The sequence below is a fragment of the Schistocerca cancellata genome, chromosome 5, assembly GCF_023864275.1.
Source record: "Schistocerca cancellata isolate TAMUIC-IGC-003103 chromosome 5, iqSchCanc2.1, whole genome shotgun sequence".
Lineage (NCBI taxonomy): Eukaryota > Metazoa > Arthropoda > Insecta > Orthoptera > Acrididae > Schistocerca > Schistocerca cancellata.
The window spans coordinates 242,402,489-242,425,908 of NC_064630.1; the positions used below are offsets into that span (position 1 = coordinate 242,402,489).

At 39.0% G+C, this 23,420-nt stretch overlaps 1 protein-coding gene across 1 annotated transcript in view; it reads left to right on the plus strand.

Moving 5' to 3' along the window:
• LOC126188286 (ATP-dependent DNA helicase DDX11-like) overlaps window positions 1-23,420 on the plus strand; it is a 139,393-nt gene that overhangs the window by 27,894 nt on the left and 88,079 nt on the right. Inside the window, exons 5-6 of the mRNA XM_049929870.1 lie at window positions 2,653-2,819; window positions 14,738-14,972. Of these exons, the coding sequence (XP_049785827.1) occupies window positions 2,653-2,819; window positions 14,738-14,972 (402 nt within the window). The remainder of the gene's footprint in view (window positions 1-2,652; window positions 2,820-14,737; window positions 14,973-23,420) is intronic.

Here is a 23,420-nt window from a genome sequence, read left to right on the forward strand (position 1 = left end):
CTGTCCTTTCATTTGTTATGCCAGAAAACGCACTAACGTAATGTGTTTAGCTGAACATTACGGTTATGTGTGAGGGTTGCGTAGTTTCACAAAGGAAGTACAGAATTCCGAAGAAAAATTGAAATAGCGAAAATGTACTTTTCTAGTACTTTAGAGAGATTATCTACATATACATACATACAAGCCGTTTTTCAGTGCACTTTGTACCATAGCTACTCATTCCTTTTCCTGTTACACTCAGAAATCGAGTGAAGGGAAAATGATTTCCTCTGTATGAACTCCAGTCTTTCATGTGCTTATTTCTTTTCAGAATATGACGTTCATTAGTTATAGCCCCACATGACTGCTGTTCACTTCTAAATACTTTTTTAAATGTTGCACCAGCTTCTTACACTGCAGAGAAAGTCTTTGCTTGGGGACTGCACTAGTTGACAAAAGGCTACATTGTATTCCTCTTCACCTTCACACCATTGTTTCAAATTCAGGAAGAGGTAACAGTGGCTGGCTGTGAGATCAAGACTTTAAGGCGTGTGGTTGAAAAGTTGCTAATGGAAATAATGAATCTTATCCTTGGTACAGGTAGCAGTGTGTGGACCTATGTTGACCTGCAGAAGGGTTACCTCAGATAGCATTTTCCCCCAGCAATGATTCTGGATGGCGGTATCAGTTTGGTGAACATTTCTCAGTAGATTTAAGATATAACTGGTTACCCCCCATTTGATGAAAACCAAAAGAACGTCCTGTTCTTCCCAGGAAGTGATGTCCATTGTTTTAGGACCTGAATAAGGGGACTGCTTGTTTTTTCCCTCCAGTTTTGGCATGATCAAATGGTGCCACTGCATTGACTATTGGTTGATTCTGTGGCAGTGAAAGATATCCATGTCTCATTGCCCATAACAGTTTGAGAAAATAAATCGTCCTCATCCTGTCGACGTCAGTCCAAAAACACTCATTGTTTGACACTCTTTGCTCTTTATGTCAGTTGGTAAACATTTTTGGAACCAACAGTTCATAGCAAAATATGTTATATCTATTTTGTGACAGTTATGTAAATAGTGGTAGACGAATTCATCAACCAGTAAATGAGTTGCCAGCTTTTGGTACACCTGCTGCACGATTTCTTTGAACTGGATGTCAGGTTTACGACTCCACCTTTATTACACACATCTGTGCACAGCCAGTTTTGAATACTCAGCCCATTACTCATTACTGTGGGCTCATAAATTAAGTACACCTCCTGATAAATTTGTATAGCTGTAGATCCTTTTGCATACAAAAATCAAATTACCGCACACACTGTGCAACTGGGAGGAGCAGTGATATTTGAAGGCATTTCACCCAGTTTAAAAGACTACAGAATCAAAGCAGTTCCTTCTACAGCTTTGTTAACAATTGGCATGGCTCTGCCTTTGTGAAACTCTGTTCTGAGATGCCAGTGTTTAAATGTAACCAAATAGCCCTTACTTTTTGAATATGCTTCTACCTATATAATGTAAGTTGCACTCCAAAACATTTCTACAGCCTTCAGTTAATAAGTACAGTAGACCAGACTAAGGCACAAACTGTAATTCGCCCTGTGCTGTTTGTCTGTAAATTTAAAGTTAAAACAATTTCGGATCATGTCATATCCATGGCATTTGGGAATTGCAGAATAAGTTGCTTTTTAAATGTTTCTCCAAACTGCCACCATCAGTTCATATGATAGTGAATTATGAAACTTTGATACTGTGGCAAATGGACTATTTGTTGTAAATGTGTCTCCTTCTAACCCTGAAAATGTGATCTGTACCAAATATTGTGGTTATGAATTTCCCTTTTTATATTGATTTGGCAGATAGTGCCCCATAGTACAAAATATAGGATAGAGCAGGATATACTGTGCCATAGTGCACCTTAGTGCTTGGGTATTAAAGTTTAGAGTCAATTTTCTTCACAAATGAAGCTTTAGTGTTACAAATGAAAACGTAATAAACTTGCCATTCCAGTGAAGGGCTGTCATCTTCTTAGACACCTAAAACTTACACAATGAACAGTGTGATGTGAGCATATCTGCATTCACAGAAGTTTGTTTATTTTGTGCAGCTTTGTTGAAAGTGAATGGCTTTTCTTTGAGTGAGATCACCGCTTGAATGGTCTTTATCAAAATGATTTTTTTTTCCTTCCTTAGAGTTCAGTATTGTCTCCCAAGCAGGTCAATATGTGTCACTGGCATACCCTGTAATTATGACCAATTCTGTAGAGCACTTGGGAAGTAATTGACATAACATACAAATAGGAATGGGCTCAAGAGGAGCCTTGAGGAACCCCAAAGGTTGCTTACTATCATGGATATTATCCTTTCCATTATATCCCCAATATCATATCTGATTTCTGAGTACTGTTTACTGTTGTCTAAATGTGATTGTTCTAACAGCTTCAGTTTTCAAGTGATAAATTATTTTTCTGTGCTGAAATGCAGTGGTAATGGTAATATTCTGTAGTCTTTGGAAAAAGACATAATTTGAATCAAAATAATTGCTCTTAAATTTATTTACAATGTTTTAAATTTTTTCTATGTAACTGTGTTGTTGTATATTATTAAAAAGGTAACCTGCTAGCAGGAATAATATATTATGTTGTGGAAACAGTAAACGGCTTCACTCTTTGTTGCAGATTTATTTCTGCAGCCGAACCCATTCTCAGCTGGCGCAAGTGGTGGGTGAAATACGGCGTAGCCCCTATGGGGCTGATATCCGTGCTGTTCCCCTTGCATCCCGTTCTAATTGCTGTATCAATGAGAGTGTTCGCCGTCTTGGTAACAATACTCTAATAAATGAAAGGTAAGGAGCGCAGCTAGAATTTTATCTGGATGGGCATTTTGCTGCATGTGTAAACTCTGATACTGGATGTGTGTGAAAACTCTTTGCCTCTGTATATGTCTGCTTGTGTCTGTATATGTGTGGATGGATATGTGTGTGTGTGCGAGTGTATACCCGTCCTTTTTTTCCCCTAAGGTAAGTCTTTCCGCTCCCGGGATTGGAATGACTCCTTACCCTCTCCCTTAAAACCCAAATCCTTTTGTCTTTCCCTCTCCTTCCCTCTTTCCTGACGAGGCAACAGTTTGTTGCGAAAGCTTGAATTTTGTGTGTATGTTTGTGTTCGTTTGTGTGTCTGTCGACCTGTCAGCACTTTCATTTATATATATATATATATATATATATATATATATACTCCATTTTTGCAGAGTAATCTGGCTGGGATCTCAGTTGATTAAACTTTCATTCAGCTGTCTGTTATATGAGGTACTCATGTTACATTATCGATTTCAGGATTATATTCCTACTCATATCCTATTTGAGGTTCTCATGTTACATTATTGGTTTCAGGATTATACGAGGTGCATTCAAGTTCTAAGGCCTCCGATTATTTTTTCTAATTAACTACTCACCCAAAATCGATGAAACTGGTGTTACTTCTCGACGTAATCGCCCTGCAGACGTACACATTTTTCACAACGCTGACGCCATGATTCCATGGCAGTGGCGAAGGCTGCTTTAGGAGTCTGTTTTGACCACTGGAAAATCGCTGAGGCAATAACAGCACGGCTGGTGAATGTGCGGCCACGCAGAGTGTCTTTCATTGTTGGAAAAAGCCAAAAGTCAGTAGGAGCCAGGTCAGGAGAGTAGGGAGCATGAAGAATCACTTCAAAGTTGTTATCACGAAGAAACTGTTGCGTAACGTTAGCTCGATGTGCGGGTGCGTTGTCTTGGTGAAACAGCACACCCGCAGCCCTTCCCGGACGTTTTTGTTGCAGTGCAGGAAGGAATTTGTTCTTCAAAACATTTTCGTAGGATGCACCTGTTACCGTAGTGCCCTTTGGAACGCAATGGGTAAGGATTACGCCCTCGCTGTTCCAGAACATGGACACCATCATTTTTTCAGCACTGGCGGTTACCCGAAATTTTTTTAGTGGCAGTGAATCTGTGTGCTTCCATTGAGCTGACTGGCGCTTTGTTCCTGGATTGAAAAATGGCATCCACGTCTCATCCATTGTCACAACCGACGAAAAGGAAGTCCCATTCATGCTGTCGTTGCGCGTCAACATTGCTTGGCAACATGCCACACGGGCAGCCATGTGGTCGTCCGTCAGCATTCGTGGCACCCACCTGAATGACACTTTTTGCATTTTCAGGTCGTCGTGCAGGATTGTGTGCACAGAACCCACAGAAATGCCAACTCTGGAGGCGATCTGTTCAACAGTCATTCGGCGATCCCCCAAAACAATTCTCTCCACTTTCTCGATCATGTCGTCAGACCGGCTTGTGCGAGCCCGAGGTTGTTTCGGTTTGTTGCCTTCATTAAACTGTCGCACCCATGAACGCACTTTCGACACATCCATAACTCACATCCATAACTCCATCACCACATGTCTCCTTCAACTGTCGATGAATTTCATTTGGTTTCACACCACGCAAATTCAGAAAACGAATGATTGCACGCTGTTCAAGTAAGGAAAACGTCGCCATTTTAAGTATTTAAAACAGTTCTCATTCTCGCCGCTGGTGGTAAACTTCCATCTGCCGTATGGTGCTGCCATCTCTGGGACGTATTGACAATGAACGCGGCCTCATTTTAAAACAATGCACATGGTTCTATCTCTTTCAGTCCGGAGAAAAAAAATCGGAGGCCTTAGAACTTGAATGCACCTCGTATTCCTACATTCTTATCCTAGAATATACCAGATGCACACAGTACAATATAGCACTGTTTTAAATGCAGTGTGAAACTGCATTGAATGTCATGATGTAAAAACAATGTAACAAACAAGGATCTCAAATTGCTTGGCGGCTCATACCTGAAGTTACTTCTTCAGTTGGTAAGTATATCAAATACAACCTCCTGTGTCCGGCCTAAGAGGAAATCCTCCACCCTGTCACAAATTCTGGGTGATACTCCATATGATCATACATTTTTTTAAAAATAGATGTTGATGTGGTACGAAGTCAAATACTTTCAAGAAATACTGCATCAATCTGATTGCTACAATCCATGGCTTTCATCATGTCATGTGAGAAGAGTGTCAGTTGAGTTTTTCAGGATCAGTGTTTTTGGAGGAGACCACTCTGTTCGAGGTACCCCATTATGTTTGAGCTCAGAATATGTTCTAGGATTCTACTACAGATGAATGTTAGCTAAATTGTATGGTAGTTTTGTGGGCCACTTGTGTTTCTCTATGTGTAGATGTGTATGACGTGTGCATTTTTCCAGTCATTGAGTGTAGTGGACTCTGTGTGTTACAATGGGAGCTAACTTAGGTGCATACTCTGTATGAAATATGACAGGGATACTATCAGGGCCCATCGCCTTATTTAATATTAGCGATATTAGTCATTTTGAGTGTATAATAATTATGTATTATTTATGCTTGTTCAAAGCAGAAAGACTTATTATAGGTTAAGTGAACATTTTAGAGAGTTTGACACATTAAGCTACAATATTCAGAAGCGGCAGCAGTCGAACAAGGAAGGCCGGCACGTGTGTGACATTGGTAACATTTCTACCCAACGTGAGAAGGCCAATGACCAGGGGAGTTTGCGCAGCAGCGTTCAGCACTTTGACAGATCAACGGCCGAGCAGATGGGCAATGCTTCCAAGAGAACAATGACTAGCACTGTTCGCACATCAGTGGTCAATGCTCCAGGAACTGTCAGCATACTGAACTTATGTGTGTGACGTATCTGGTGATGTGGATGGGGATGACAGGGCAATGCCCAAACGCACCAATAGAGGCAAAACTGTGGAAAGCTGGCACGTGTCTGAGCATTGGTAACATTTTGACCCAACATGAGAAGCATACATCAATGACCGAAGAGTCAGTTGCCACCCTAGAAACTTGGTGACATTGGCAAAAACACCGAATAAATACCTCCGACAGATGGGCGTGAGGGGGGTCTTTTGAGGGGTCCTTTGAGGTGGTCCTTTGGAAGGCCCTTTGAGGGGAGAAAGAAGATATGAAGAAACATCGCCTGGATGGATGGTCTGATGGTTAGGCAGCAGATGTCATGCTTCGCTACAATGACTTAGCTGCTACACTGCTTGACAGAAGAAGATATCGGTATCGGTACTGCGCCAGCCCATAGGTCAAAGCAGAAGACACCATTCCAGATGTTACCAGAAAGAAGTTTGTGTGGTACTTACCCAAGTGGCTGGTGAGTACGAAAGGGCTGCGGCCTCACCAAATAGGTCACCTGTGAACTTAGATGCTGATGAACTCTGCCAGAAGGTGCCAAATCTGAGGGGTGCTGGTTTGATTCTGGGACGGAGCACTCCATGTCTTGCCGTAGCTGCTTGTTAGTATGCAATGAGCGAATTCCAAGGAGGAGACCGCACCACCGCTGCAGAGAGTCACGGGCACAGTAATGAGGGAAGAATACGTTGTCGGTGCGCCGCTGCAACATGAGCCGTCGCTGTATCAGCTGTCACCGGAATCTGCATGCTGTGACTCCACCGTTTCACAGCCACAAGGAATTGAGCCAGTTAAAAGACAATGTATTAGTCTGTTTGTTTAGAGTCTTATGTCTCAATAAATGATTGTTAGTGGAACCACCGATGTTTCACTCACACCTCACCCACTGCGTCAAGAGCCCATTCCACTGCCCACAAAGTGTTGCTTCCTTCCCGCCATATCTGACAAAATAATGACCTTTGCTCCCCTCTGCCACTGATGCTCAATATCAGGAGTCACTAAACCCTGACCCACTACAGTTGTTTCTCAATGCCATTGACAATAACACCTATCTCACTTCTCTTTGCAGTAGTGAGAGAAGCAAACTTGGCAAGCACACCAGTATGTTCCTTAGTAAAGGAACATGTGAAAACTGATTTCAGCATTATTTGTGTTGCTTTGCTACCCTTGACTCTAAGTGCATAGGACACTGATTTTGGTACAGCTGACAGCCTTTACATATCGCCTGAAGTTTTTTAGGTTATGTGAGTGAATTTTCAGTAAAACAAATACTAACAAAGAGATAGAGGGGCTGGCCAGTACTTACCTCAGCTCAGTACAGCCGATAGATACACATAAAACAGAACCGAAAATTTACATTCCTAGCTTTCGGAACAAATGTTCCTTCATCAGGGAGGAGAGAGGGGAAAGAAAGGGAAGAAGGGAAAGGAGATTCAGTTACTCACAACCCAGGCTATGAAGCAACAGGGAAAGGAAAATAGGTAGGGTAGCAAGGATGGAGGCATGGTTGTCAGAGGGAAGCCAAAGATATATCTTTGTAGAATATCTTTGGCTTCCCCCTGACAACCATGCCTCCATCCTTGCTACCCTACCTATTTTCCTTTCCCTGTTGCTTCATAGCCTGGGTTGTGAGTAACTGAATCTCCTTTCCCTTCTTCCCTTTCTTTCCCCTCTCTCCTCCCTGATGAAGGAACATTTGTTCCGAAAGCTAGGAATGTAAATTTTCGGTTCTGTTTTATGTGTATCTATCGGCTGTACTGAGCTGAGGTAAGTACTGGCCAGCCCCTCTATCTCTTTGTTAGTATTTGTTTCACATCTTTATATGAGATTTTCCATTAATCATTTTGAATTTTCAGTAAGAAACATTGCAGTTCCCCTTTCATTCACACATGGAGATCTGTAACTCTGGCTGTTAAGGAGTGCCTTGGAATGAGTCAAATTAAGCATTAACAGGCAGAAGCAGCCCCAGGCTACTTCTGGAAGACTTGCAGTATTCAGAGTGTATATGGCCACTGCCACTCAACTTAGCCTTGATTTGAGGCCAGCCATTCCTGTCATTGCCTGCCATGTTTCCAAAGCACCCCACCCCCTGTGCAAGCTCTGTTTATCTTATTTTCAAATTTATTTATTTTCTACATTTACATGTGCATCTATACTCTGCAAGCCACATCATGGTGTGTACTGTAAGGAAAGCATGTATCACTTGTCAACTCCCCTTCCCCCTCCCATAGCAGTCATTAATGGTGTTTAGGAAGAATGATTGTTAGTAAGCTTTTATGAGTTCTGGAATGTAACTGCCAAGTTAAGAGAGCTACATTATGAATACGATTGCTGGAGTACTTGATACTTGATGTTTTTATTAGTTTTATCTGAGTTCTTATTAATTTTTATTACTTTCACACACATTAAATACTATTTGAAATCATTTAAAGTAAAGGAGAAAGAAAACTGGCGTTCTACGGATCGGAGCGTGGAATGTCAGATCCCTTAATCGGGCAGGTAGGTCAGAAAATTTAAAAAGGGAAATGGGTAGGTTAAAGTTAGATATAGTGGGAATTAGTGAAGTTCGGTGGCAGGAGGAACAAGACTTTTGGTCAGGTGAATACAGGGTTATAAATACAAAATCAAATAGGGGTAATGCCGGAGTAGGTTTAATAATGAACAAAAAAATTGGAATGCGGGTAAGCTACTACAAACAACATAGTGAATGCATTATTGTGGCCAAGATAGACACGAAGCCCACGCCTACTACAGTAGTACAAGTTTTTATGCCAACTAGCTCTGCAGATGATGAAGAAATTGATGAAATGTACGATGAGATAAAAGAAATTATTCAGGTAGTGAAGGGAGACGAAAATTTAATAGTCATGGGTGACTGGAATTCGAGAGAAGGAAACATAGTGGGTGAATATGGATTGGGGGAGAGAAATGAAAGACGAACCTGTCTGGTAGAATTTTGCACAGAGCATAACTTAATCATAGCTAACACTTGATTTAAGAATCATAAAAGAAGGTTGTATACATGGAAGAATCCTGGAGATACTAGAAGGTATCAGATAGATTATATAATGGTAAGACAGAGATTTAGGAACAGGTTTTAAATTGTAACACATTTCCAGGGGCAGATGTGGACTCTGACCACAATCTATTGGTTATGAACTGTAGATTAAAACTGAAGAAGCTGCAAAAAGGTGGGAATTCAAGGAGATGGGACCTGGATAAACTGACTAAACCAGAGGTTGTACAGAGTTTCACGGAGAGCATAAGGGAACAATTGAGAGGAATGGGGGAAAGAAATACAGTAGAAGAAGAATGGGTAGCTTTGAGGGATGAAGTAGTGAAGGCAGCAGAGGATCAAGTAGGTAAGAAGACAAGGGCTAGTAGAAATCCTTGGGTAACAGAAGAAATATTGAATTTAATTGATGAAAGGAGAAGATATAAAAACTCAGTAAATGAAGCAGGCAAAAAGGAATACAAACGTCTCAAAAATGATATCGACAGGAAGTGCAAAATGGCTAAGCAGGGATGGCTAGAGTACAAATGTAAGGATGTAGAGGCTTATCTCACTAGGGGTAAGATAGATACTGCCTACAGGAAAATTAAAGAGACCTATGGAGAAAAGAGAACCACTTGTGTGAATATCAAGAGCTCAGATGGAAAACCAGTTCTATGCAAAGAAGGGAAAGCAGAAAGGTGGAAGGAGTATATAGAGGGTCTATACAAGGGCGATGTACTTGAGGACAATATAATGGAAATGGAAGAGGATGTAGATGAAGATGATATGGGAGATATGATACTGCATGAAGAGTTTGACAGAGCACTGAAAGACCTGAGTCGAAACAAGGCCCCGGGAGTAGGCAACATTCCATTGGAACTACTGACGGCCTTGGGAGAGCCAGTCCTGACAAAACTCTACCATCTGGTGAGCAAAATGTATGAGACAGGCGAAATACCCTCAGACTTCAAGAAGAATATAATAATTCCAATCCCGAAGAAAGCAGGTGTTGACAGATGTGAAAATTACCAAACTATCAGTTTAATAAGTCACAGCTGCAAAATACTTACGCGTATTCTTTACAGACGAATGGAAAAACTGGTAGAACCCGACCTCGGCAAAGATCAGTGTTTGATTCCGCAGAAATGTTGGAACACGTGAGGCAATACTGACCCTACGACTTATCTTAGAAAATAGATTAAGGAAAGGCAAACCTACATTTCTAGCATTTGTAGACTTAGAGAAAGCTTTTGACAATGTTGACTGGAATACTGTCTTTCAAATTCTGAAGGTGGCAGGGGCAAAATACAGGGAGCGAAAGGCTATTTACAGTTTGTACAGAAACCAGATGGCAGTTATGAGTCGAGGGGCATGAAAGGGAAGCAGCGGTTGGCAAGGGAGTGAGACAGGGTTGTAGCCTCTCCCCGATGTTATTCAATCTGTATATTGAGCAAGCAGTAAAGGAAACAAGAAAAATTTGGAGAAGGTATTAAAGTCCACGGAGAAGAAATAAAAGCGTTGAGGTTCACCGGAGACATTGTAATTCTGTCAGAGACAGCAAAGGACTTGGAAGAGCAGTTGAACGGAATGGTCAGTGTCTTGAAAGGAGGATATAAGATGAACATCAACAAAAGCAAAATGAGGATAATGGAATGTAGTCGAATTAAGTCTGGTGATGCTGAGGGAATTAGATTAGGAAATGAGACACTTAAAGTAGTTTTGCAATTTGGAGAGCAAAATAACTGATGATGGTCGAAGTAGAGAGGATATAAAATGTAGACTGGCAATGGCAAGGAAAGCGTTTCTGAAGAAGAGAAATTTGTTAACATCGAGTATAAATTTAAGTGTCAGGAAGTCGCTTCTGAAAGTATTTGTATGGAGTGTAGCCATGTATGGAAGTGAAACGTGGACGATAAATAGTTTGGACAAGAAGAGAATAGAAGCTTTCGAAATGTGGTGCTACAGAAGAATGCTGAAGATTAGATGGGTAGATCACATAACTAAAGAAGGGATCGGTTGGTAGGACATGTTCTGAGGCATCAAGGGATCACAAATTTAGCATTGGAGGGCAACGTGGAGGGTAAAAATCGTAGAGGGAGACCAAGAGATGAGTACACTATGCAGATTCAGAAGGATGTAGGTTGCAGTAAGTACTGGGAGATGAAGAAGCTTGCACAGGATAGAGTAGCATGGAGAGTTACATCAAACCAGTCTCAGGACTGAAGACAACAAAAACAGGCAGCAAAGCTCTTCATCTCATTTTAAAATGTCTTAAATTATGAAAATGTGAAAATAAAAACATCACGTAATGATCTTTGAATTTAGTCAGTTTATTCATTTTAGCTCAATCCAAATCCTTATACAAGCTTTTGGCTAAAATTTGCATTATAAAACTTTATAGAAAATAACGTAAAACAATATGGTTGCTTCACCAATATGTAAACACTTAAAGTATTTATAATTTTGAACATTCCTAAAAATCATTTCTGCCTATGTATTTGTAATGCATCAGTTTTAGAATATCCTTAAATGAGGCAGTTGGAAATAATATTTTGTATCTAATATTAATATTTCATTGTTCAGAACCAAAATTTTACAAGTTTTTTGAGCAGAAAAAGATAATGCCTAACCAGAATTATCACCTCAATTTTTTTCTTTTTTTATAAATAATATGTAAACATGCAGATAATTATCTGTGTGTTTAATTTTCCTTTGGATATATATCAGTGTGTTGATGGTAATAATGTATATTATAACTACGATTGTTATTAAGTTGTTTGAGGGCCAGTGCCAAAGACAGTTTGTCTATAATGTTTTTGATGAACAGTCACTGTCAGTCATTACTGAAAATACATCATAATGTGACACAAAAGTTAATAACTTAGGTGAAAAAGTAACAAATCACTGAACAGTAGAGGCATTAAGTTATTTATTGGTACATAAAAAGGACCGGGCAGAGGAGTGGGGTTGAGGGGTGTACTCTAGCCCAAAAAAGGATGCATGCCTGTTTACAACTCAATGCCTCTACTATTCAGTGAGTTGTTACCTTTACTCCTAAATTATTTACCTCTGGAAAACTTTCCAAACCATATTGACACAAAAGTCTCTGTTTTGTCCTGTAGTTTGAATAAGTACCCACTTCTCTCAACAAAATATAACATTGAGCAAATAATATGAGATAATTATTTAAAATTTGTACAGACTTCTGCTGTTGTTACATTGTGAGCTAATTAATAGTTTTGTTCAACTATATATTTTACTATAGATGAGAGGGAATGCTATACAGAAATTGGTTAAATGAGGGTTTTGTAAGCTCTAGCTCCTTTGTGGGTGCACTACTACTGTTTAGGATTCTTCCAATTAATCTGTGTGGCATCTTTCTTTCCTTCTATTAGCTTTATGTGGACATTCCACTTTAAATCACTTCATTCGCATGCTCATAGATATTTAATGGATTTTACTGCTTGTAGTGGCTTGTCCAATAACAGGTCTTTCCATGTATGGTACTTGCGCACAATACTATTAATTTGTTTACTTTGAAGGTCAGTTGCCAATCCTTGCACTGTCAGTCCTCCATAGATCTTTCTGAATGTCGCTACAGTTTTATAGCTTTCAGATTTCTCTGTATACACCAGCATTATTTGAAAACGAGTATCATTTTACTACACCTGTTCTCCACAGGTCATTGGTATATACTGTGAACATTAGTGGTCCTATAGTACTCCATTTGGGTACGTCCAAAGCCACTTTGACATCAGAAATTTTTTTTTGTGTTGCAGACAACATGTGTTGTATTTGCTAGGAACTCTTCAATTCAGTCAAAGAATTAGTGTGTAATATTCTGTGCGCACATATATTATAACTTTGTCAAACACTTCTGGAAGTCAAGGTACATGGCATCAGTCTGAGTGTATGTATTTACTGCCTTCTGTGCTTCACAGATGAAAAGGGCAAGCTGACTTTCACACAAGCACTGTTTGTGCAAACTTATTTTGATTTGCTACAGGAGAGATTTTTGAGCTTCAGAAATGTCACAGATGTCCAAACTTTTTAATGGTTATCTTTCAATCCTATCTGTCACTGTTTTATTTGCCCTCATTCTAGTTCTTACTTCTTCAGTAGTTTTTTTTCCTCGATTATTAATATTCTGATGCTCCTTTGTAAATAATCCATTTCCACACCTGTTGGTTGTCTTTTGGGGTCAGCATTTAAAATCCACAGTTCTAATCCCTATCATAGAACAGATTCACCCCTTAGCTTACATGTCCTTTTCTTACTGTTGTTAGAAATGTTATTGTCCCACCAAAAAGAATTTATACACGATATAACATCTCTGCTTTGTTGTATTCTGTTATTTACTTCTGTATTACCCAATCCACTTCTGTCAATATATGCCCCTATATATTTAAATTTTTATACCTGTCTCATAGATGCTCTGTCATTGATGTGTATTTCAAATCCATTGTCACTATTCACTGCCAGGATATTCTGTTTTTATTAGACTCATTGGTAGTCCCCATTTGTCATGTTCCTGATATAAATGTTGTTATCGTGAACTCCAGTTCATATTCATCTTGTGCTAGAATTGCTTGAACATAAAGAAAACTTAATGAAAACACATGCACATAATTAACAGTGTAGCTGTTCTGTCTTTGGAGAGCCACTTCTACGTATAAACTGAACAAGATGGGTGACACTTGCATCCTTGTCTCAGTCCTTTTGTAAATAGACTCCAATAACTTTGACCCCATTTTAGTCTGTACCTTATTTTCTCTGTACATTTCAATAATAATCTGCAAAGGTTGGTCATTCATATCTTTCATAGCTTCTCACAGTTTTGTTCTAGGAACAGTGTCATAAACTTTTGCTAAATCTAAAAAGGCAATGTATAACTCTACAACTTCGTTTTAGGTTCTCAAGCCGTAGGAAGATTTAATAATAATGGGGTGCTGGTCCATTGACCCAGCCCTCAACCTATAGGACCAGACTGTGACGTCAGCATTTACTCCTCTAAGAAAATTGGCATTCCTATGTCTAAAACTACCTCCTTTCCCTTTGTCTGGCTCCTCCACTGGACCTGCCCTGGTTTGAATGGCACTGATGGTAGCTACACTACCATTGGCATAGCCCTCAACTTAATTGACGAGTGCAAACTCGTGTGCATGCCACTGAAGGTGCCTTTGATAATGCAGCGTCCCCTGTGAGGGATCATGAGCTTTATTGGGTCTATTCTTTGATTTTAGATTGAATTTGGTTTTGAGTTAGTTCCACTAATACTTACTTCCATCTCTCTCTTTTTATTTTGTCTCTTCGTTTTTTGTCTATGGTTGCTACTCTTCAATAATTTTTGTGTGTGTGTCTAGTTTCGTGTCATCCATGTTCCTGTGGTTGTTTCCTCCCCCCTTTCTTTATCACTGCTTTATCCAGTTTCCTTTCCGATGCATATAAATTTCCAGATATTCAAATCACTTTGATTTCCCTTTCTGCTATTCTCTGCTGTATCTTCTTTGGCGTAAGAAACTTTCTACTTAATCCTTGAATTGACCCACTCCCTTCAAACCTTTCTTTTACTGAACGTAAAAGGATCGCGTAGTGAAATCTAAAATTTTCGTCACATTTTCTGTGTCCCTGTATGTGCTGCCACTTGCTGAGTAAAATATTTTTTCCTGACATTGTTGGATTTGATTTCAGTTTGAAGATCTGAATCTATATTGTAACAATAATGGAAAATCCTGTATGGAACAAAATGTAAAATAAGGGAAAGGCAACCACTCATCTACCACAGACTGATATATGGAGTATAGAAACACGTAACGGAAAGCAGTATTCACACTAGCTTTCAAGCTCTTACTTTTTTCTAGTAAAATCACACACATTCAAACACGCAACACGCAAATATACACTCCCGTTGCCACGAGAGACTAAGTCTTGGTTATTATATTAGCTCAATAACAGTTTTATTGAAAGATGTCAGTTATTTTGTTATAAACTATGTCTGGTAATCATTTTAACTTCAGGTGTCTCGAGCTCCAGGGCAAGACCAAATCCAAACCCATAGATAAAGAGAACGCACCTAAGCGACAGAAGACTGTAGGTGGGGGCAGCTGTCCATTCCGGCAGCGTGAGAGAGTGCAACAGCTGAGGGATACAGCTCTGTCATCTGTCCATGATGTTGAGGAGCTCGTGACTGCTGGTAAAATGCTGAAAGCATGCCCGTACTATGCTGCCAGGGATGCAGTCCCTCTTGCTCAAGTAAGTGGTGCATCTCAGTTCTTGTAGCAGAGAGCCAGGTGGTAGAAGGGACTCACTTGATGTGTTAGAGGCACATGCTTGGAAGTTCAGTAATGCTCAAGGGTGCAGGAATTACAACTTTGCCTTCATTTCGAGTGACATGAAGTCTTTTTCTTGATGACTTTCATGTTGTTGGTTTGTTAAACTTCAAAGGAAAAGCAGTGTTCTTGACACACAAAAAGTTTTAAAATGTGGCTGTATTTGACCTGCTCTCAACTGATAATAGTTCCTCAAAATCTGCAAGTATGTAGCCAATGCGTACTGTCCATGGAGAGCTATTTCAAAACTGTCAAAGTAAACGTGGAACATTGCCTTAAAATTAACTTATGAGGAATTGACAGGTGATCACTCCGCAAAATGCTGCAGATAGTGGTACTTGGTGGTCTAGTGGTAAAGTGCGTGGTTGGAAACAGAAAGATTATGGGATCAAATCCTGATCAGATCTTGAAATTTTTCAGTCTTTAGCCCTTGCCTTTCCGTAAGACACAGTTTCATATAACTGTAAATCTGAAAAGGCAAGATTATAAATTCCTTAAAAGTTTCCAATGCGCTTATCCATTGGCAGCCCCTTTCATTATCCTAATTGCTAGTGCCTTTGTGTTGTTTGCTAGTGTGTGTGTGTGTGTGTGTGTGTGTGTGTGTTTATTTTTTATTTTTATTTTTATTTTTATTTTTTTTTTTTTGCAACACTTACATTGCCCTAGAACATCACATTATGTGTTGTAAATTAGCTTTGTTGTTTACTTTAATAACATTTTAATATCATGTATTAACAACTCTGGCCCTACTGCTGATAGGAGATATAGCCTCCATGTGACCCATGTTTACATTTCATGATTTTGTCTTTTTTTCTTTTGATTTACAGCTCTCAGGTCAAATGAAAACAAAATGAATTTCTGTGGTTGGGAGCCGTCTGCTGAATTAAAATACATTCACTTAATTACTGTAGTGTCCTGCGGTCGGTATCAAAGAACTAAAGATCAAGTTTGAACACATTTTATTTAACTAAAACGCCTTCCTGGCTTGCACTAATTTTCAAACTCAAGAACAACAGGAAACACAATAATTCTTGTGGTGGCAAAAGCCAGATAAAAGTTACAAGACAGTGAAAAGAAATAACAACACTACACAAGATACAAATTTTTACAAAAGACTATAGCGAGTGTCTACTCAGGAGTATTTTTGAGTGACATTGGCCAGAGCTGCCCTAGCTGTAGGTACACACTGCCGGTCTAACTCTGCTCTTCGTGCTTATAACACCAATTCTGCAGAGTGCTACACTTAGTTACATTAGTTCCAATTGGTCCACCTCTGTCATACGGCTTTCCATGAATTAGTGGCTTGTTTATGCAGAAAGTCTGTTGATGTATACATTCACCTTGCTTGTCTGTTGTGCAGGCCCTCTAACAGGTAAGGGGCTGCTACGACAATTACGAAAGACTAAAATGTGTTATTAATATGTTTTGCTATTTTATTTTATTTCCACATTATTGTCAGTCAAGCATTAATTGTCTTGCAGAACAATGAACTTATTTTTGTCGATTTTCTAAAGAAATTTGGCTTTTATTAATCTTTTCCACAGAGGCAGCCAATTTATTTCAAACGAAATGTTTCTTTTCACACAATTGTTTAGTTCCAACTCTACACTGAATTTAAAGTGTACTTTTTTGTCTTGTGGCACATACAGCAGAAAGCCAAAATGAAGAACCAAACAAGAAGGAGTACAGTACTGTTACTTCAAGAAAATTGGCATCCAGAAAACCACACTGGAAAGCTTAATTTTTCTTTATTGTGAATATGTACATACAAATGTGCAGTTTAAGCCTAATTATGCATTTTAGTGTGGTTTACAAAATTCCAATACTCGTGGAGTATTCTGATGTGTTTTTTATGGTGTAATGTATGATCTCTTAATGCTATATATGTACAAACATACATAAATGTTTACTTGAAAATGGCTAAAAATGCAAATTTGGTCAGTAGTATTAAATAAAATGTTCTTTTTCATATGTATTGACTGACTTAGCAGAATTTTACAATCTGCCATCTGTGAAAACACAACGTTTTTTGATCACAAGACGTGTTTCAACTCTTGTCTAGTACCTCCTTTAGCACAGCACTCCGTCTTCAGGCCACAAGTGGCCCATCAGGACCATCCGACTGCTGTGTCATCCTCAGTTGAGGATGTGGATAGGAGGGGCGTGTGGTCAGCACACCGCTCTCCCGGTCGTTATTTTGGTTTTCTGTGACTGGAGCCACTACTATTCGGTCAAGTAGCTCCTCAATTAGCATCACGAGGCTGAGTGCACCCCGAAAAATGGCAACAGCGCATGGCGGTCTGGATGGTCACCCATCCAAGTGCCAGCCATGCCCCACATGGCGCTTAACTTCGGTGATCTCACTGGAAGTGGTGTATCCACTGCGGCAAGCTTGTTGCCCACCTCCTTTAGACTTGACGTTATTTCTTCATTTGTGCTGTTAATGTCTTGAATGTATGGAATGCCACTCTTCAGTAAATTCTAGACTGGCAGCACACTGTGTTTTATCACTGTAACTCCCCAAAAGGCTTGTATTTACTCCTAAAGTAGAATGTAAATTGCCAGTTATAGTGTTTCTCGGTGTCACAGATATATTGTTTATTTTTTATAATATTTCAAAAAGTCATGAAAAACTTCTTGTCCTTACTTCTGGCATATACAACCAACCTTCTTCTTTTCTCCTTTTCTTTTTTCTTTCTGCAAGAAGTTTGTATTCCTTCTTACTACCTTTCCGCAGTGCTGTGTGTATGTAAACATGATTGGAAATGCTGTATACCAGTATTGCAGAGAACAAATAAACTAGTCCATGTTAAAGTTACAACATAGCAAAATTTTACTAAATATTATGGTACTTTGAGTTGTAGAGTCTAGTTTTGAAATGAATATTATTCCAAGGACTGCTTTCTTATTTTGCATTCCTTATCTGGAAAGAATATGTTAAAACAATTGTCCAAAGTACAGTAAACCCGTATGTTCCCTCTGGGCAGCATGCTGCAGTGCTGCATATAGTCATGTGATGCCCCCTCGAACCACCAAATTACAAACAGAAATGCAACCAACGAAAGGCATATGAACAGAGCTAACACCAAGCAAGGGCTTCCAATGTCATCATAGCTGCTCATGCACAGTAATTCCCACTTTCTGGTGCTCTCTGACTGCTGTTCAAACATACCTATTTATAACAGGTCATGGGAAAATATTGTGAATGGTGGTTTGACAAGCGTTTCTTCCAAAGTAAATTATCTTTTATGCTAGAAGAGCCACTTTACATGTGAGAATGTGCTATGAATTTCTTAAATCACAGAGTGTTTGAGTCTAATTCAAAACTTAACACTTTGAGGGCCAGCTACTTGAAAAAATTTCAGGCCCAGAAGACCAGCCATTTATGTCATTACTTAAAATTTTATTTTAATATTTGGGTTTGATGTATGTGAAAGGGTAACATATGCAAAAAGGACCAAAGTATATGTGAAAGCTTAGCTTTGTTTCTAGCTATACTACATGTATATTAATTTAAACCATTAACTTTCCCTGTTTGTGTGTTTGTTATTTAACAGTGATGTTGCTATTGGCTGACTACATCACTCCATGCGAGCTATGAGTGGTTGACAAAAGCACTTTGCAATCTTAATTTCAGTGCTTCAGAAACTAATGTGATGTATTTGGTGGAATTTGTACGTATACTTTCGGAAGGGTTGATAAGTTTTACAGCTCCAAGGGAAAGTATACAGCCACTAGACAAGGAAAAGTGTATTTTTAACTGGGAAGTCCAGCAAAAATCTGGCATTTTTTGCTTGTCAGAATGTGTCGCTCTTATGAAGACATAACAGTTTCAATGTAGTAGTTGTCATAGAGTTGTGATTTGATTGTGTACTTTAAATTATTGGGATTATGTAAAAGTTTTTTATGTTCAATATATACAGGGTGAATCGCGTAACCCTGGTTTTGTTTTGAAATGCAAAATAAATAGTTCAAACTTGTATGTTAAGTCACAGGTTACTAGCTAATGAAATGTTATTGCCAGTCTGTCACTGCAGTTTCTGAAAAGTCTAAAATATCACTATGACCTTTTTCTCAAATATGCAAATGAAATGGTGTTGTCTCTTTGTACTTCTTGTACCTCTGTTATTTAGATATTTTTTTACCTAGAGTCACTTTTGCATTTCTTTTTCTGTTGCCTTTCATCACAATAAATGCCCTGCTAGCTCCAAAGCAAGGAAAGGCCATAGCAGACTGCTTGTGCAATGAGGCAATGTGTGGACACAAGAACACCCTTGCATATACAAACTCTTTCCACAAATTTTTATGCGTGTCCTTTTATTCCTGCGCTTCTGTGATTGTACAAGAGAAAAGAGGTATCGTGATGACATACCTTGCTGATAGCAAAGTGTTGAGTTGTTGATGGGCATAAAAAAAGGATAAAAACTTTGCTAGCTTTCAGACAAATCCTTTAAAGGTGTGTGTGTGTGTGTGTGTGTGTGTGTGTGTGTGTGTGTGTGTGTGTGTGTGTGTGTGTGGTGCACGCGGTTTGTCCAAAGTAGCAGTTCAGGACTGATCAGATCAAAGACTTTAGACAGGTTAGAAACAGCCCACAATTTAATTCATTTTATTCTATAGCATTCATGAACTGTGCCAAGAAATTAAACACAGCTATATCTGTTTTTTAACTCCTCCCTTTCTAAACATTAAACTAATGTGCTGTATTTGGTATTCAAAACTTTTCCTGTGTAACTCTTTGAATTAAAATAGAGAAGCTAAATAATAGTGAGATTGTTTTGTGTGTCTTGTGCATCATCCTTGTTTGAAGTGGCTTTAGTGTTGGTGTGCTAAATCATATATTGATTAGTTGGTTTTTAATTTTGTGCTATATTTGCAAAATATTTGTTAAATATGTTATTAATCCATGTGCTATCTTCAACAATTCTTCCTTCACATTTTGTGATGAATTTATTGTGTTTTACTATATTTCTGTCCACTGTTAATAACTTTTTGAGGTTAATAATTTCATTTCATTACTTTCTTATTTGATAGTTGAGTCATTTACTAACTTTTTGCAGCTACTGTAACTTTCCTGTATACATTGCCAAAATTTCTCACATAGCGTTAGAAAGGTGCATTTTGTTTTTCTGCTTTATTAAATTGTCTAAGAGTTTCTGATGATTTCTTTATGTTTAGTGTTATCCATGTCTTTGACTTTACCTCAACTTCTGTTTGCTTCACTGAAATGCAGCATCAAAGCAATATTTATAATTACAGGAAACTGAGTCAAATGCTGGGTTGACATTATCTCGAGACACCTTTTTTTAAGTTGTTTTTTTTGTAGAATGCAGTTGAAAATCCTAGTGTTGTTTTCAGCTTTTCTTATGATATCCGTTTGAACCTACTTAGTCTATTGAAGTCTGGTTTCTCTCAGTAATTACACTCCCCCCACATGCACATGCACATGTACCATCAATATGAAACTGATAATTCCTTGATGTCTTAGAATGTTCAGCACATCATCATTAGCTATTAGATCTACCTGTCAGCATTTTTCTGACTCCTACATTTAAAAAGCTTTTATTCTCTTAATCTCAGTACTTTTTATCATTCACGTTTCACTTTCATACAAGGCTACAGTCCAGACAAATACCTTCAGAAAACAGTTCCTTGCATGTAAATTTATATCTGATAGTAAAAAATTTTTCTTTTTCAGAAACTTTTTATATGCTGTCTACTTCGTCCATTGTCAGTTATTTTGCTGCCCAAACACCAATACTCGCCTATAAGTATCAGTGTTTCATTTACTAAATGAATGCCATCAGCATTGACTCATTTAACTTGATCACATTCTGTTACCCTTGTTCTTCTTTTGTTGATGTACATCTTGTTTGTATGTAGCTACTTGTACTGATGGTTGTCTTTGAATGCTTTTTGTGTGACAAGTTTGTTATGACTCCATAAATGAAAATATACTAAAGATTTTTTTACTTATTTCACATCCATGAGATCACTTCACATAGGATCTGTGGAAGCGACTTTAATCCTTTTTGGTTTTTTGGCAAATACGTATTATGTAGTCTTTTTTTATGACCTGATCTGCATCCTTGAGGTTCCCCTATTTATAGTTCTATGGAACCAAAAACTATATCTAATCTAATCCTCATGCTGGTTCGTTTCACATGTTGTTGTCTATGATGCTGCTGTTCTGTGTTTAAACTAATGAAGCTCTGGCTTTCCTGGGCAAATGTTCCTTAGTTTTCTTGCTGCACTAGGTACTCAACTTTTCAGTGATTTCCTCTGTCATTATTGTCGGGCTGTGTGGTACTTTGATATGTTGTTGTTGTTGTTGTGGTATTCAGTCCAGAGACTGGTTTGATGCAGCTCTCCATGCTACTCAATCCTGTGCAAGCTTCTTCATCTCCCAGTACCTACTGCAACGTACATTCTTCTGAATCTGCTTAGTGTATTCCTCTCTTGGTCTCCCTCTACGATTTTTATCCTCCACGCTGCCCTCCAATACTAAATTGATGATCCCTTGATGCTTCAGAACATGTCCTACTAACCGATCCCTTCTTCTAGTCAAGTTGTGCCACAAACTCCTCTCCTCCCCAATCCTTTGCAATACCTCCTTATTAGTTATGTGATCTACCCATCTAATCTTCAGCATTCTTCTGTAGCACCACATTTCGAAAGCTTCTATTCTCTTCTTGTCCAAACTATTTATCGTCCACGTTTCACTTCCATACATGGCTACACTCCATACAAATACTTTCAGAAGCGACTTCCTGACACTTAAATCTATACTCGATGTTAACAAATTTCTCTTCTTCAGAAACGCTTTCCTTGCCATTGCCAGTCTACATTTTATATCCTCTCTACTTCAACCATCATCAGTTATTTTACTCCCCAAATAGCAAAACTACTTTAAGTGTCTCATTTCCTAATCTAATTCCCTCAGCATCACCCGACTTAATTCGACTACATTCCATTATCCTCATTTTGCTTTTGTTGATGTTCATCTTATATCCTCCTTTCAAATCACTGTCCATTCCGTTCAACTGCTCTTCCAAGTCCTTTGCTGTCTCTGACAGAATTACAATGTCATTGGCGGACCTCGAAGTTTTTATTTCTTCTCCATGGATTTTAATACCTACTCCGAATTTTTCTTTTGTTTCCTTTACTGCTTGCTCAATATACAGATTGAATAACATCGGGGAGAGGCTGCAACCCTGTCTCACTCCCTTCCCAACCACTGCTTCTCTTTCATGTCCCTCAACTCTTATAACTGCCATCTGGTTTCTGTACAAATTATAAATAGCCTTTCGCTCCCTATATTTTACCCATTTGATATGTAGTTCACGAAATTGTATGATGGAGATATCACGAAGTCCAAAACTTCCATATGCTACAACAGCTTTCTGTCGATGTCTGTGATGAAGTAATATGGTTGGCAATACTGATACAGTTAGATGGTAGATATCCGAGTTTACTTCTCTGTAACTTTTCAGTGCTTAGATTTGTAAAGGCATTATTGGAGGTGGGATAACTGTTTGTCTGTTGCTCATGATGGGATGGCAACTCCCAACCCAAGCATTTTTGATTGACAGCTGTGAAGCTCTGGGTCATACCAACAGTATGACAGCAAACTGTATCAAATTCTTTTATTAACAACATGCCATTCAGTACATTCTTAGTGATAAATAGGTGTTGAACGCTGTACCTTCTGAAAGACAGTGGTGATAGTGTTTTAATGGCTGCAATACAGTTGAGGTCCCCCTCCAGGCAGTAAAGCTAGGCGGGAGACATCTTGTGCAACAGACACTAATTCGTCAACAGCTGGCTGCCATGGCCAGTGCTCAGCCCCATACGACAATGTAGTTTGCAATGGTATTGCTAGGGAAAGTGATGAATTATAGCAGCACCAAACTCTGGAGCTTGATGTATACAGGTGGAAGTAGCTGAGGGTAACAACAAGCAATGGCAACCCAGCAAAAGCCAAATGTATGAATGGAGCCATATGGATACACCGACTACGCAGCATGATCCTGAACAACGGACCAACCTTGGGTCACAATGGGGCCAGATCGTTTCAGTGGCCTGGCAGCTTGATCAAATGATGTGTTCCCTTGTGGCTGTATCAACACGTATAAACAGTATCTTGTTGCGCTGCTGTAGGTGTGGTGGTGTCACGTAGTGGTGGTTACTGTGGCACTGATTCAGTACCCTGCTGCAACACTATTGTAGTACTGGTCATGATCAGTGCACAGCTGATGTCATCAGCCGTGAGGAAACTCCAGTTATAAAAATGTAAAGTGTGTTGTACTTTCGCTCTGTTACTCAACATTTCCAGCCACCTGTAAGGGTATGAACACGTGGTTTCATGACAGAA